The sequence below is a fragment of the Arabidopsis lyrata genome (genome assembly GCF_000004255.2).
Source record: "Arabidopsis lyrata subsp. lyrata unplaced genomic scaffold ARALYscaffold_2, whole genome shotgun sequence".
In the NCBI taxonomy this organism is placed as follows: Eukaryota; Viridiplantae; Streptophyta; class Magnoliopsida; order Brassicales; family Brassicaceae; genus Arabidopsis; species Arabidopsis lyrata.
This window is the reverse complement of record NW_003302554.1, coordinates 10,780,630-10,795,917: the sequence shown is the minus strand read 5'-3', so window position 1 is coordinate 10,795,917 and position 15,288 is coordinate 10,780,630. Positions and strand designations below refer to the sequence as shown.

The 15,288-nt window shown below is 43.2% G+C and overlaps 3 protein-coding genes across 3 annotated transcripts; 1 reads left to right on the top strand and 2 right to left on the bottom strand.

Annotated features, from left to right (window-relative positions):
• Positions 1–5,818: 5,818 nt before the first annotated feature.
• On the bottom strand, positions 5,819–8,248 carry LOC110224199 (trichohyalin-like). The gene is made up of 4 exons (XM_021010046.1): positions 7,720–8,248; positions 6,897–7,628; positions 6,702–6,829; positions 5,819–6,625 (listed from the first exon to the last, which is right to left on the bottom strand). Exons 1-4 carry the CDS (start codon positions 8,246–8,248, stop codon positions 5,819–5,821), a joined length of 2,196 nt encoding a protein of 731 aa, XP_020865705.1.
• Positions 8,249–10,047: 1,799 nt separating this feature from the next.
• Positions 10,048–12,831, top strand: LOC9323078 (PHD finger protein MALE MEIOCYTE DEATH 1). The gene is made up of 3 exons (XM_002888438.2): positions 10,048–10,636; positions 10,860–11,103; positions 11,184–12,831. The coding sequence occupies exons 1-3, from the start codon at positions 10,342–10,344 to the stop codon at positions 12,760–12,762; spliced, it is 2,118 nt and encodes a 705-aa protein (XP_002888484.1). The 5' UTR covers positions 10,048–10,341; the 3' UTR covers positions 12,763–12,831.
• A 73-nt stretch (positions 12,832–12,904) lies between these two features.
• Positions 12,905–14,411, bottom strand: LOC9323077 (U-box domain-containing protein 20). Its single transcript, XM_002886966.2, has one exon. It carries the CDS (start codon positions 14,367–14,369, stop codon positions 12,981–12,983), a length of 1,389 nt encoding a protein of 462 aa, XP_002887012.2. The 5' UTR covers positions 14,370–14,411; the 3' UTR covers positions 12,905–12,980.
• Between the last annotated feature and the right edge of the window lie 877 nt (positions 14,412–15,288).

Genomic DNA, 15,288 nt, shown 5'->3' with positions numbered 1-15,288 from the left:
AGCCCGAGGCGTCTCTTGTCTCCTTTTTCTTCTGTTTTTTTATTTCTTTTGTAAAACTTATGCCTGGACGGCTTTATCCATCTGAATGCATGTTTCTTGAATCCGATACCAGTGTTGAGTAACTGGGTTTATGACATGCCCGTCGAGAAGTTATTTCTTCCCAATAGTATCAGCTTCCGAGCCGAAAACGAAAAGAATCGTGCGCCAGTGTCAATTCAACGTTATAACCTCCGAACTGAATTATATACCGATGTCAACGTAATTGGGTTTTGGTAAGAATGAGTTTTGGTTCAGTAGCGAACCAGTGTTAAGATAACTGGGTTTTTGTAAGTGAGACCACAAAGTTAATTTCTCCCGAACCGTTTCAACTTCCGAACTGAAAGTGAGAAAGATCGTTTACCAGTGTTAAGGTAACTGGGTTTTGGTCATATGGGACTAATCTTTATTGGTTGCGACCCGAGCTGATATAGTCGGTACCAGTGCTTAGAAGCGTACTGGGGTACCAGTGTTGAAGTCAACTGGGTTTTCTGAAGACAATTTCTTTATGGCAAGATATCTCCGACCGAATTGTCTCGACTGTTTATATAGCGCGCTGTAACCGAGGCGGTGAAAAGAGCTTTTTCTGTCCGAGGACGTGGCCATCGTCCGAACGAACTTTTAGCTTTATAGGTCGATAAGATGATCGTTAAAATCTCCGAGGTGGATAAGATTTGATAACCCGAAGGGTAAAAACTTTAGAGAATTTGAAAAATTTAGTGGGAGTATATAAGTATACGGACCCACTCCCCCCTTTTTTAATTAGGGGGGGTAGCTGAACTCGTCCGAGGACGAGCTGCCTACGTACCCTTTTCAGGGATCAAGCCACCCCGTAGTTCAAGTACATGCGCACCTTAGGTTTTTAGCGGTAATATTTCCTTAGATGCGTTCTGCTTGGCGGGTTGATGAATGGCATTTGTCTGTGGACCGCGAGATGAATCGGTTCAAGGCTGCGACTCTCCCGGTGAGACGCTGGACTTCGCGCTTGTTCTGTGGCGAGGGCATGTTCAGTAGAGCATCGATTTGCTTCGGGTTTGCTTCGATGCCTCGGTGAGTTACGAGATATCCCAAGAATTCTCCCGACTTTACCGCGAAACGACATTTTGCCGGATTGAGCTTCATGTTGTGCTCGTTGAGCTGGCGAAAACAGTCGCGTAGATGGGCTATGTGATCGCTTTCTTCAAGGGATTTAACTAACATGTCGTCGATATAAACTTCCATCGTCTTCCCGAGCTGTTCGGAAAACATCCTGTTGACGAGCCGTTGGTACGTTGCGCCAGCGTTCTTGAGTCCGAAGGGCATGACTTTGTAACAGTAGATACCTCGGTCTGTGATGAATGCTGTCTTCTCGCGATCGTCGGGGTGCATGAGAATCTGATTATATCCTGCTAAAGCATCCATGAATGATAGCAACTTATTTCCCGCGGTTGCTTCCACTAAACGATCGATATGTGGGAGCGGAAAACTGTCTTTAGGACAAGCTTTGTTGAGATCGGTGAAATCGACGCAGACTCTCCACTTGCCGTTCTTCTTTTTAACCACGACAGGATTTGCTAACCAGTCCGGATACCTTGCTTCAGAGATCGAGCCGATCTTCAGGAGCTTTTCAACTTCGGCGTTCACGGCATCTGCGCGATCCCGGCCCAATTTTCTTCGCTTCTGCTTGATGGGCTTGAAAGATGGATCAACATTCAGCTCGTGGCAGATTACGTCGATGCTTACTCCAGGTAGATCTTCAGCTGACCAGGCGAAGGTGTTGATGTTATCTTTGAGGAATGAGATGAGCTCGGTCTTGATCTCCTCGGTTAAGTCGCTGCCAATTTCCACGCATCGTTCAGGCCGTTCGTCTTCGAGGCCAATGGAGATTACAGGATCCGAGGTAGGCTTCTTCTCCTCGCGCGGCTCCTCGATCTGTAATTGCTATAACTGTTTAGATATAGCCTTCTCTTCAATCCGGCCAAGTTTTGATTTCTTGTGACTAGTTTCAGCCTTCGCTTCGGTGACAGGGTTTCGGAGTTTGTGTGCTGCCATGAAACACATCCGAGAATTTTTCTGACTGCCCCATATCGTTTTCACGCCATTAGGGGTCAGGAACTTGACACACAGATGATATGTTGATGCGACAGCTCGCATTAGATTTAACCACGGGGTTCCCATTATGACGTTGTAGATGGTAGGTCGATCGGTGACTGAGAAGTTGACTATCTTTGTTACCCCGCCGGCTCGGACTGGTAGTTGTATGGTTCCAAGCGTCATCAAAGTTTCCCCTGAAAATCCGAGGACAGGCCTCGGGGTCGGAACCACCTGTGACATGTCGATGTTCATTCGTTGGAGCGTTTCGCGAAAGATCACGTCAATGGTGCTGCCGGTGTCAATTAATACTCGGTAAATATCGTGGTTTCCTATTGCTAATGTGACGACGATTGGATCGTTATGAGGCATGTCGAGCCCGTTTGTCTCGCTTTCTTCGAATGTGATCACGTCGTTAGGTCGATCGAAGCGTCTTGTCCAGTTGCTAGGCGTCTCGGCTCGGCGTTGATAAGCTTTGATTGCCGCTACGGTGTCAGGACAGTAAGGTGATCCACCCATTATGGTAAGAACCTTCTGCCGCGTACCATCTCGGTCTTCGTCTTCCGACCCCCGGGTTCTTTTCTGAGACTCCTGGTTCCTTGGTTCGGGGTCTCTTCCTGGGTTGGTCTGCTCGGGCTCTGGTTCTGGCTCGAGGTCCTTAAGGGATACGTTTGTCCCGAGCTCTCCAGCTAGGAATTTGGTTGCTAACTTGGCTCCGAGGCTTCGGCATCTCGAGGTATGATGGCCAAAAATTTTGTGGTGTTCGCAATATTCTTGATCATTGCTCGGTGGCTGATCCCTCGTCCAAGTGAAGGACTCTCTTCCACGCCCACGGCCTCGGCCTCTGCCGCGGCCACGGCCTCGGGGCGTGTCAATCTGGTAGCTATGGTATCCTGAGAAATTGCGCCCTTTGTGATGCGTATACGTACCGCTCTCACGAGTTTTCTTCTGGACCGGAGGTGTCGCTTGGGCTTTTTCGGTTTTCTCAGTTCGGGGCGCATGTTTTGTTGGCTCGTGCCTCTTTGCTAGTAGCGCCATTTCTTCTTCGTGGGCGACGAAATCCGAGGCTCGATGCAGCGCGTCGCGAATTGTTGTTGGTTTAGACAGGTTTAACTCTTTCCTGAATTCTGACTTGTACCAGAGAGCTTTCTTCAAAGCCGAGAGAGCTGCTACATCTGTTATTCCTTCGACCTTGGCTAGCGTCGATTTGAAGGTCTTGAGGAAATCCCTTAATGGCTCGGTGGGCTGTTGAGACAAGGACCACAGATCCGCGTCAGAAGTTCCGAGGTCGATGAGCACGGAGTATTGTTTGAGGAACAACGTCGACAGCTCGTCGAAACTATCAATCGAGTTTCGTTCCAATCTCGAAAACCACTCTAATGCGGGTCCTTTGAGGTGTTCCAAGAATAGTAGGCACAGACCTGCATCCTTTTCCCCGGGTTTGAACCTGGCTCGGGCCACAGATATCATGAACGATTTAATGTGGCACTTTGGATCGGTTGATCTGTTGTAAGAGTCGATTTTAAACTTTCCCAGATTGGACATCGTCGTTTCGGAAATCCTTTTGGTGAAAGGCGTATTCCGAGATTCTTCCGAAATTCGGTCGATGTTCGGTGCGGAAGATGAAACGCTATGTATCTGGGTTTTGACGAGCTTCATATCAGCTTCCGCCTTGGCTAGGGAGGCTCGGATTTTGCTTAGCTCGTCTTCTCTTTCGGATTCTTCGGCCCACCTTATGTTTTCCTCAGTTTCTTCATCGTCAGTGAGATCTGTTCGCTCGGCGGAGTTAGCTCCGGCTCGGGTACGCTCATCTTGCAGATCGTCTGGCTCGTCCGTTAAATCCACTGCGTCTGGCTCGGTGGGGTCATCTTGGTTCTCGTGTCTGGCAGGGTCGGCTCGGGTCGCGACTCTTGTGTTGCCGGTTGGTGTCGCGAACGTGAGTCTTGTCGGGTTGATGCCAGGTAAATCCCTCCGAGCTCGTGGCGGCCGAGTCTGAAAACGCGTCGTTTTTGGTTGCCTACGCGTTGCGATTTCGTCGACTCGCTGCGCCAAGGTTTTGTTAGCTTTTTCTTGGTCGTCAGATTTCTTCTGGAATTTAACCATCAGGTATTTCAGTTCGGCTAGAGTCGCTAGGATCGTTGGATCGGCTTGAGGATTCTGAGGGTTTGGAGGGTTTGGGATCCCTCCTCCAGCTGGTGGCGTCTGACGACCGTCTTCGTTCATCGTCCTTTTCAGTAATCGAGTTCTGCGTCTTAGGGTAAGAGAATTCTAAAGTATCCCCACAGACGGCGCCAAACTGTGGAAGTCGAAACTAACACAATCAAGATTTGTCTAGGGTTTTATTTTAGGGATACGATAATCGCGAATTCTCAAAGAACAACAGAAACGATTGTAACCAAAGATGGTGTTCTTGATATTATTAAGAAAAAGATGACTTTGATCGTACAAGAGTTTGATCGTAAAAGAAAAAGGTGTTTGTGCTGTGAGAGCTTTTCGTAGTGTAAATTCTAGAGCGATATTGCTTGCCCTTTCGTTTGAGCCTTGAATCTCTTTATATAGAGATGATAAACCGCCTCTCCAGCGATATTCTCGGAAGATTTCCATTTATCTTGAAGTCGGCCAGAATATCGCGGATTAGAACAATTTCCTTATTCTTCGGAGTTTTCGGAAGATTTCCTGATTTGAGTTGATCCTTCGCGATTCTTCCTTATCATTTCCGAGTTTATCGGAAATGATCCTCCTTTTTCGGAAATGATAACTTGCTTGGAAATGATACCTTTAAAGAAGAATATTTACTAAGTCTTTGCTTCGGGCGATGATGAAGACTTCGCCTCGGGGAACTTGTGCAACCGGCTCGGGGACAAGAGAAGCACGACCCAGGTTCCCGAGGGAAACCGGCTCGGGTTCACAGACAGAGCCAGCTCGGGGGTCTCGACACGAACCGGCTCGGTTTCTCGGAGTGAACCGGCTCGGGCGCTTGAAGGGAGCCGGCTCGGGTTCACAAGCTTGCTGACGGACCCCGAGCAGACTACGGGTGTTCCCCGAGGCAACCAATGCAGTGACCCGAGGTGAATGGCAGTCTGACCCGAGGTGAATGGCAGTTTGCACCGAGGTGAATGGTGGTTTGCATCGAGGTGTCTTCAGAAGTTCCCTGAGGCGTTCGAAATTCGGCTCGGTGCTATGGGATGAAATCCGACCCCAACAAATGTTTATACTCTTCTAAACATCTTTTAAAGAAGCCGAGAATTATCTCGCAATCCGTGAAACCGAGAAGAACCTCGTAACTACTTTTCTCGAAACCGAGCTCAGACCTCTGGTAATTCTTGAAAGATAAGCCTAAGTTTTACTTAGCAAAAAAGGGTCTGGTTCAACACAGACTAGGGATTTCTGCGGACTCCGAGTCCCGATCCTCATCTTTTCTATTGAGAACACCCACATAACTCTCGTTCTTAATATTTCCCTTATCCATTGAGAAATGAATTCTAAGTTCGTGTAAATTGCGTATCTCGTTGAAATCTTAAGTATTTCTTAATTTTTCGTACGAGGTATTCAAATTTCTCGAATACTCCGGATTTATAATTCAAAAGGACTTATAAAAAAAGGGAAATATTCAAGTCTTCAAAAAGGAAAAAGCGATAAATAGGTTCGAGTTAAAAAAAAAAAAAAAAACAATAAAGGGGGGCACACTAGCCATCACAACCCCGGAACCAGATCATTGATCCTTGACGTCAGGATCCTGCTGCCTCTCCTCGGGCCGAACGGCAGCTTCGAAGTCCTGGTCAGCCATGAGATCCCTGTTAGTTCCGAACTCATCAATGGCGACATCATCTTCGGGAAGAGATGTCTCTTGCACGGGTTCTGGGGGAGTCGCTACAAAGAGATGAGTAAACTCATTTGGTTGAGGTCTGAGAGCGCTTACCTCGCGAGCCTTCTTCTCAGCCTCTTCCTCGTCTTTCTTTACCGACTCTAGTTCGGCTTTGATGTCCGGAATCTCTCCCTTCAGAATCTCGTCAAGAAGTTCTCGGTTTGCCCGAGTCTCGGCAAGATGCGTCCCAATCATCTCGTTATCGCTTATGGCCTTGTAGTAGGTCTCATGCTTCGAGGCGAGTCCGCTATAGAGTTCACGGAGCCTCATCCTTTCATCTTTTTTCGCTGCTGCGAGCTCCTCGTCCCGTTTCTCAGCAGCGATCTTGCACCATTCCTCGCTTCGCTTAACTTCAGCTTCCAGCGAGGTAATCTTGTCACATGCCTCGATGTACAAGTTCTTCCCGATCTTCAGCTTCTCGGAAAGATCAGTCTTGGCAATCTCAAGAAGGTTGCAGTGACCCTCGGCCTCCAGCATTCGCTCCCGGATCTCGTTTGCCTTTGCCACCGCCCTGGCATTTTCCTCCTCCATCTCCTTGAGTTGACGGATCTCATCTTCGAGTTCGGCAACCCGGGCCCTGAGGCCGTCCAGCTCGTTAACAGGAAAGAGCTGGTACTCGTGGCAGGAGAAAGTGGTGTTGTACTCGAGCATTAACTGTCAAAACGAAGATTCATGAGGACACAAAGAAAAGTTCTTATTTTTATATAAGGAGAAGAGTTCAAAGAATTACCTCTCCGAGTTTATCAGCGAAGCGAAAGTAGTTCGCTCTGTTGACCTCCTTTAAGTCACTAAAGGGAGGAATCCTCATCCCAACAGGAGTAAAGTTCCTCATGAAATCAGCTGGTGACCTCGGAAGAGCTGTTAAAATAAAAAAAAACGTCAAAATGAAGTCGAAGTGAGAGAAATACGAAGTAACTCTACTTACCAGTAGGGATCGGAATCTCCTGACGGACGGATCCCCGGTTCTCAGAATCCCGCGAAGGCAGGACAAGAAGCTGAGTTGGCAGGTCGGACTCCGGGGCCCGTTGTGAATCTTCTCTTTCTTCTGGTTTTGACCGCAGCCTGGTTCCAGCGTCCTCGGAAGGATTTTTCTCGTCGTTCAGACGAGAACGACTCTTGCGTTGAAGGGAAGGAACTTCAGATTCCTCGTTCCTGCGTTTCCTTGAGGAGGTTGCACTATGGCCTCCTTCAGAAATTTCTTTTTCCCGAGAAGATCGGGAGGAGCGAGAATCCGAGATCCGGATTATGTCTTTTCCTGAAGACACCTTCTTTTGATCACGATGATCAGAGGTCTTCGACTCGGAAACCGGATCTACGGTACCCGAACTCTTCCCTTTACCAGATGAAAATCTGGATTTCCCGTCATCTAAGGCCTTCACCATCATGGCCTTATCTTCTTTCTCTCTCGCTTCTCTCGCCTTTTCCCTTTCCTTCTGGAGCCTCTTCTCTTCGCGATAGGAAAGTGGAGACATGTTAGTGGCAACAGCAGGGGAGGAGGCAAGGGTGGAAGAAATGAGGTCGGACCGCGAGTAAATTCGGGCACACGAACTCTGGATGCGTTCGCAGGTGAACAATTCCCACGAGAGGTCGCTGCGATTGCAAATCTTTACGAATTGCTCCGCAAAGGTATGAGAAAGTGGCTTCTTCGGGAACTTGACTGCAAAAGACAAAAGAAAAAGGTTAGTTCGTTGAAAAGCAAAGTTAGGAAGAGAAAAACATGCAATACAATCCCTAAAAAGCCATCTAACCCGGACGATGTGTCCATTCTCGGACAAAAAACTCTGTGTTCGGACCATAGGAGAATTCGTCAACAGGGAAAAAGAAATATGATTTCCTCCATTTCTCGTCTTTCTCAGGGAAGTCCGCGAAGACTCTGAATTTACTTCGCGGACTGAGAAAGAAGGTCCCCGAAGTTCTCCCTTTCTTCATTGTGTATAACTGAAAGATGTCGGAGAGCGTGATCCGGTATCCATTCTCTTCAGCAAGAGTCTGAAGACAGAGTACTACCCGAACAACATTTGGACATAGTTGAGGGAGTGCGATTCCGAGTTCGTGCATCAATTCGACCAAGAGGCCGGGAAGCGGAAAAGATAGCCCGCATTCCGAAAAGAAAATTTCAAAAGCGCAAGTATGACCGGCAGGTGGAGACTCCGGAGAATCTGTAGGACCCGGAGTAGTCAAGGAAATCTGACGGGGGATCTGGCAGGCACCCTTCAGCAGAGCCAGCTTTTTATCATCGAGATTCGAAGAAAAATACTTCCCGAACTCACCCTCCATGATGTGGGTCTCATTTTGGATCTTCCTACTTCGCTTCGGAGCCATAACACAATCAGGGAAAATCTGGAGATGAAACTAGATCTGGTGCCAGGGATTTGGGAAGATATTTCAAGAATAACTGAAGAACACGCTTGAGCAAACTTCGAAGATCTTTGTGGAAACCCAGAAAATAGGAAGATCCAGCGGTGGATATCCTCCGGGAAATGAACACAGATCGCCGGAATACGAAGAACACGGCGGAGCAGAAGACGAACAGCGGGAATCTTCGAGCAAACGGCTGAAAATCTACGAAATCTTTTAGATTTCTGGCCTAAATCTAACGGTTACTAGCTAAGACGGCGGACTACTTAACGATTCCGGAACTATAAATTGCAAACAGTTAAAGATCAAAGAAGAGGTAGAAGTAGAGAGAAAAAGGAGTTACCTTTAAATACGGAGAAGACCAGAAGCGGTTTGAAGAGGATGAAGACGTGTGCGTTTGCAGAACCCGAAGAGTCTAATGATTATATAGAAGGTCATTGGGCGGCAAAGTGAGAAACCCTAGGATCTTGAAGCGTCTTTATCTTCCCGAGGAAAATCCCTCGATCCGCGGAAAAAGTTAAACCCTAGGATCTCGAAACGTCACTTCGGTTGAGAACCAAATCCTGGGAAAAGCGGAATTAACGACGAAATCTCCGAACCCGAGTTCAGCAGTTAAAGTATCCCGAAGTGTTCACTTCGGAACACTTGGGGGGCAAACTGTTGGTGATGGATCCCGCAAATCGGATCCAGCCCAGAAAAATAGTGGAACGATGGAACGAAGTGGGGTGTTAGCCCGGTTCAAGGGACGGCCCAGTAAGTTTCGGCCCAGCTCGAGTGAAACGTTGGGATCTCGCGAATTAAATGAAAGGCGGGTCGCACGGAATCTGCGAGATCGGCGAGATTCGAAACAGAAACAATAATGGAAGCGAGATCTACGGCTTGATGAACGACTTCGGTTTCGAATCGTGTAATTATAAATAGAAAACGAAAACCATTGTAAAAGGGAGGGAATTCTTGAGTAATAAACAGATACATATACTTCACTCTTTTGTTTTCTTTTTCACGATTGTTGTTCGAATTAGCAAGGTTAGACGACCCGACACACATCATAAAATTTGTATTGCGGATTCCGACATCCACATACATTTTATACATATATTTTTAACACAAATTATATTTTTAATTCTATAACACAAACTATAGTAGTATCATACATATATTTTTAGTCTATAACACAAACTATAATAGTATACGTTATACATATATTTTCAAACAAATAATTAATGGAGAAGTTTTAACATTCTATAAACCATATAACAGTTTATAAAATTTTTATATAACATGCTTCAAAATTTTATAAATCCGTATTTGTAGTATTTTTGAAAATAGAAATAAAATAATAGTGCTTTTAAAAGGTGGTATCATAAAAATTATATTTTTGAAAATTTCCCATTGAATATTATTTCTAATTTCCAGCACCATACAAAATTTCCCATACCACACTAACATCTAATTTCTTTCAATAATTTAAAGTTAACACCAATGAATTTTCTTGGCATATTAAAATTTCGAAAAATCACCAACGATATCTCCACATAATACAAATAAAATTTGAACTCTTCATTAACAAGAATAAATATTAAAAATAGTAAATAATAGAATTTTTTAAATTAGAAAGCTTTGTAAAGTAAATAATAGTATAAGTTATAACTAAAAGAAAGAAAAAATAAATTCATATTTCTTCCAAAAAAATAAAAATAAACTCTAAGCACCAGAGAGTGAGCTGTTGACCGACGGTTTGACTAACAAACTTCGGTTACAAAGATAAAACGGCAAAGATCTACAACCGTCAGATCATTAAACTCAAATCTACAACCGTCAGATCTAAATGGCAGTCACGTAAATAATATTCAACCTCAAGGGCATTTCTCTATCTACACAAATCGCGTTTTGTTTCAAATCGAGCGGGTAAATTCCCACAGAGCTTCTTCTTCTTCTTCGTCTCCACCGATGCTAAACTCTCTAAAACCCTAAATCTCAGAATCAAAATCGAACTCAATCATCACTCAATAATGCCAGTCCCAATCATCGAAACTTGCCGTAAGAGAAAACGAAAGCCGAGAGTTTACAATCTTCAACGATTCGGAGAAGATGGGTTTCCGATACACCGGAACGGAACTTTCCGGGATCAAATTAGGGTTTTTTTACGGGATGGTGCGGAGGTTGAAGATTATGATCTCCGTGGTATGCCTGTGTGGTGTACTCTCTTTAGCCATGAGACGAAGAGTTCTCTGATTCCACTTTACATTGTTGAAGAAAATGTGATTCACTCACCAGAACCATACTGCGATCACTGTCGATGCACAGGTTCGATTCCGTTCTGGGTTTAATCGATTTTGTAGATCGTGTTAATCAATTTCGTGTTTGATGAGAGATTTGAAGAATTGGGTTTTTGTGTATATGGATTTGTTTCGATTAGGGTTTACAATTTTGTTGTTGAATTGATGATTATGTATCTGAAGTTGTGGAAATTTGGATTCGTTTGGTGAAAGTTTTAAACTTTGTTTTTTTTTTTTTTGTGTTGTTTTAGGTTGGAGTAATCATTTTGTGTCCAAGAGAAAGTACCACTTCATTATTCCGAATGATTCTGAGTGGAGTTTGCCATTAGAAGAGGATGCTTTTGATTTTCAAACTCATGCTTTACATGGTTTGATTCATTGTAATGGTTTTGGACATTTGTTATGTGTCAATGGTATGGAAGGAGGTTCAAAGTACTTATGCGGAAGAGAGATTGTGGACTTTTGGGATCGGATTTGTAATAGTCTTGGAGCAAGGTAATGGAGAATATTTGTCTGTCCTTTTTGCGTTTGTTGGATTTTGCTTGGAGATATGATAGAATGTGTTCTTGTTGTAGGATGATTACGGTTGAAGATTTGTCTAAGAAGAGAGCTTTGGAATTGAGGTTGTTGTATGGTGTTGCTTATGGTCACTCTTGGTTTGGTCGATGGGGATATAAGTTTTGTCGTGGGAGTTATGGTGTGAGTAAGAGTGATTATGAGAATGCTATTGAGCTTCTTGGCTCACTTGAGCTTGATCAAATTGAGTGTGATTTCAGTGAGCTTCGACAATTTAAGGTGATCAAACAGGTTATTCGATATTATAGAGATATGAGTGAAGGCCATTTGAAGACAGTGAGAGATCTTTTGCGGTTCATGCTCATTATTAAGTCTCATGCTTCTCCTCAAAAGCTTCTTCCTGCGACTCCTCCTCTCTTGACTGATTCTCCTCATCAAAAAAGATCAAATAGGTTGCTTTTGAAGAAAAGCGATGTTGCGGATAATGACAAGTCTCCGAAATATAGGAACTATAGCTCTGTGGCTGCAAATTTGGGTAGTAGATGGCCTGTGAGGAGACTAATATTTGCAGCTGAAGTGATAGTGGAGTCACTGAAAGAGATGAAAGCATTGAAGCCGAATGGTATGACTCGGCAAGATGTTAGGGATTCAGCTAGATTGCATATTGGAGATACTGGTCTGCTGGATTACGTGTTGAAGTCGATGCACAATGTGGTCGTTGGGGATGTTTTGGTTCGACGTTATGTTGATCCCATTACACGTATTCTGCACTATACAATACAGGAGCTTGATGATGCGGTGAAAGCCATAGAACCGAAGAAAGAAGAAGCTGTGGTGCTAGAGGAGATTACTCCTTTGAGGATTTTTACTCCATTGAAAGCTGGAGCTGATGTTTATGGAGATTTGTTGTTACTGTACACAAATGTGTTGTTGAACTATCCAGACTCTGAGCTAGTGAGATCTGCAACTCAAGCAATCTTAGACAGCAAGCACTTCGTTAAGGAGTGGCCTTTATGGGACGACAACAATGACAAAGTATTACAATTTGTTTGCCGTATCAATCCAAGTTTGATTGATTTGAGATCAGAACAGATCACAGAGCTACCTCCTGGTGACTTAGTTACAGTACCATTACAAGCCACAGTCTTTGATCTAAAGCAAGCCATTGAAGACACTTTCAGAGATACTTACTGCATCTTGTCAAATCTTGTGGTGAGTGAGATTGAAGAGGTTAAGGAAGACATGAGTTTGACCGAGTCTTGTTCTGCTTTAACAGTGACGGGTCATGGGATTGATTTGGAGTCAAAACTCAAGTGTCAAGGTGGATGTGATACATGGATGGTGAAATGTATTTGCAGGGCTAGAGACGATGATGGCGAGAGAATGATATCGTGTGATGTTTGTGAAGTATGGCAACATACACGATGTTGCGGTATCGATGATTCAGATACTTTACCTCCACTTTTTGTTTGTTCGAATTGCTGTGAAGAATTTGCAGAGCAACAGAGGAAAGTGTTGCAGCCAAAGTATGAATTTCCAAGTTCTGAGAACATGTTTCTGATTGAATCTGCAGATGATTTCTTTGGAGATCAGAGATGTCTTGGTATGATTTTTCCTGAAGAAAATTATCTCTTGTAAAGTCATTTTTAGATCAACACATTGTAGATAATCAATTCTTTTGTTAATGAAACAAAATTGTATATGTGATTTGTTTGTCTCATGTGAGTTTGGCTTTGTGGTTTACAAGTTAGTTAAGAGAGACTCTGTTACAAAGGGAGGGTTCTAAAAACAGAGAAAATCCATATCAAACCGCCGGTCCAATCCGGTTTTGTGGTGTTTCCTCTATACAAAATGTATCAAAATGGCTTCTTAACATGTTTAAACTCAATAGAAGAAGAATCAGAACGATCAACAAAACCATTCATCTTCATAACTTTGTTCATCATCTTCAACAACTCAGTAACTTTCTCCTTTGTTCCTTCACCACATCCAACTTGTAACATCACCACAAGCTTCTTAAACGCACCTAATCTCAACGCTTCTTCAACTTCATACCCATCTCCACTTTTACAAATCTTCCACATCACAGAAACCAAATCTTTCTTCTCTGTAATCTTCAAAATTTTCTTCACCAATATCGGTATCACCAACTCGTTTCTTCTCACTTTCTCTCTTCCTTCTTTAGTTTCACAAATAGCGTTTAAAACCGTTAACGCTTTCTCACAAACACTGTTTTCAGAATCAACTAACATCTCCACTGTTGTATTCACAAGATCCAATTCAAGAAACCTTGAAACGGTTTCTTGATTTGTCAAGATCATGTGGTGGATTGATGTTAATGAGTTGACGCATGTAGAATCGCGATTAAGCGATTTCAAGAACGCTTCTTCGACGCCATTGATCTTTGTTAACGCGTGAACGTGAGCTACGTTAAGCTCAAGAAGCTCTTTTATCACAAACGCTGCGTTTTGATCTCCGTTTCTCAAAAGTTCTACTAAACGATTAAACGACGACGTAGTGGTGAGTTTGGTTTGACCTTCTGAACCAATGGGAAGCATCCACGTCAGCACAGACACAATCTCTTCCAATAATATTGACGCGTTTGCGTTTTCGGAAAACGCGTCTAAGCAAACGCAAAGAACCAATCCGGCGCCGTTTTCCTTAACGCATTTTCGGTTCCTCTCGCTCTCTTTTCCCAACATCTTCAACTTCCTAACCATCTCGCTGCACGCGGCGTAGTCTCCACGCCACGTAGCAGCGGATAACCTCCCACAAATCTCGGAGACTTGATGACTCGTCACGGGTACACGTGGCGTCGGGATTCTCTCAATCCCGCCGCCTAGTGACGACCCACACCAACCTTGAATCATTCTCCGAATCGTATGATTCGGAATCTGCTCCAAACTTGTCAAAACCGTGTTAGTAACGGGACAAGTTTGGTACCCGGACTCGAACCACTTCTCGATGTTTTCGCGGTCGTAAGTGATCCCCGAAGCAATAATCACCGGATCTTTCATTAGCTCGTAAGAAATCGGACATTGAAACTGCGACGGGACCGTTATCTCCACTTCCTCTGAGCAACTAGTCACCGGAATAATCTCCTTCTTGCTTCCACTTCCTCCACGACGTCTCACTCTCAATGAAAGTCCCATTATTTGACCGTCTCTTGCTAATGAAGAAAACAAGTGGGGATGACATTTATATATGTATGTATAAAATTTTATATTTAAATCAGTCGTTATCATACGCTTCTCGAACGCGAGTGGGTCAAAGTTAAGTTTTAGGTATAAGGAAAAAAAAATCACGGGAAAAATGAAATTTGAATTAATGGAGAAGGTTTATGTCATATTATTCGCTAGCTGTTAAAGAATCGTAAAAATTGACCGTTGAATGTTTGAAATTTAATGACATTGACAGCTAATGCAGAAATAGGAAAAAAAATAAAAGTTCTTAAACCTATTCTTGGGTTGGCATTTTTTTTTTTTGGCAATCCTCAATTCTCTTTTGGTTTTGATGATTGAGTTTTCTATATTTTTTGTAATTGTAAAAATCTTAAGCATTTTTGGTATATTTCGATAAGATTTTTGATTCCGCAAAAAAAAAAATTTAGTACATTCGAATGAGAGACAAATAGATTTTTAAGGCACAATTAGAAATTAAAATTTGATTTGGTTTAATTCTGTTCGGTCACTATTCGAAGTCGTAGTGAGAATCAATTTAATAGAGAGTATGTTTTATGATTTTATCATTGCAATTAAAATATATATTGTTATGAAGAAAAAAATAAAGGGATTATTGTCTAAAATGCCATTTTTTTTTGGAAAACTTACGCAAAATACCATTTTTTGAATAGTTTACGGATTTTGCCATTTTTTAACACTTAAAAATGTATGTATTTATTATTTTTTTTGCAAAAATACGTACTTTATACCAAATACTAAACCCTAAGAACAAATAGAACCGACTAAACTCAAACATAACGAGTGAAACGCATGTTAAATCATATTTTTGGAACCTGAAAAATGGCAAAATCCACAAACTATTCAAAAAATGGCAAAATCCACAAATGCCATTATGAAAAATGGCAAAATCCGTAATTAATTCAAAAAATAAATATAGAAAAATGAAAAATAAATGTGAAATCGGCTAGAGATTGACTAAGTC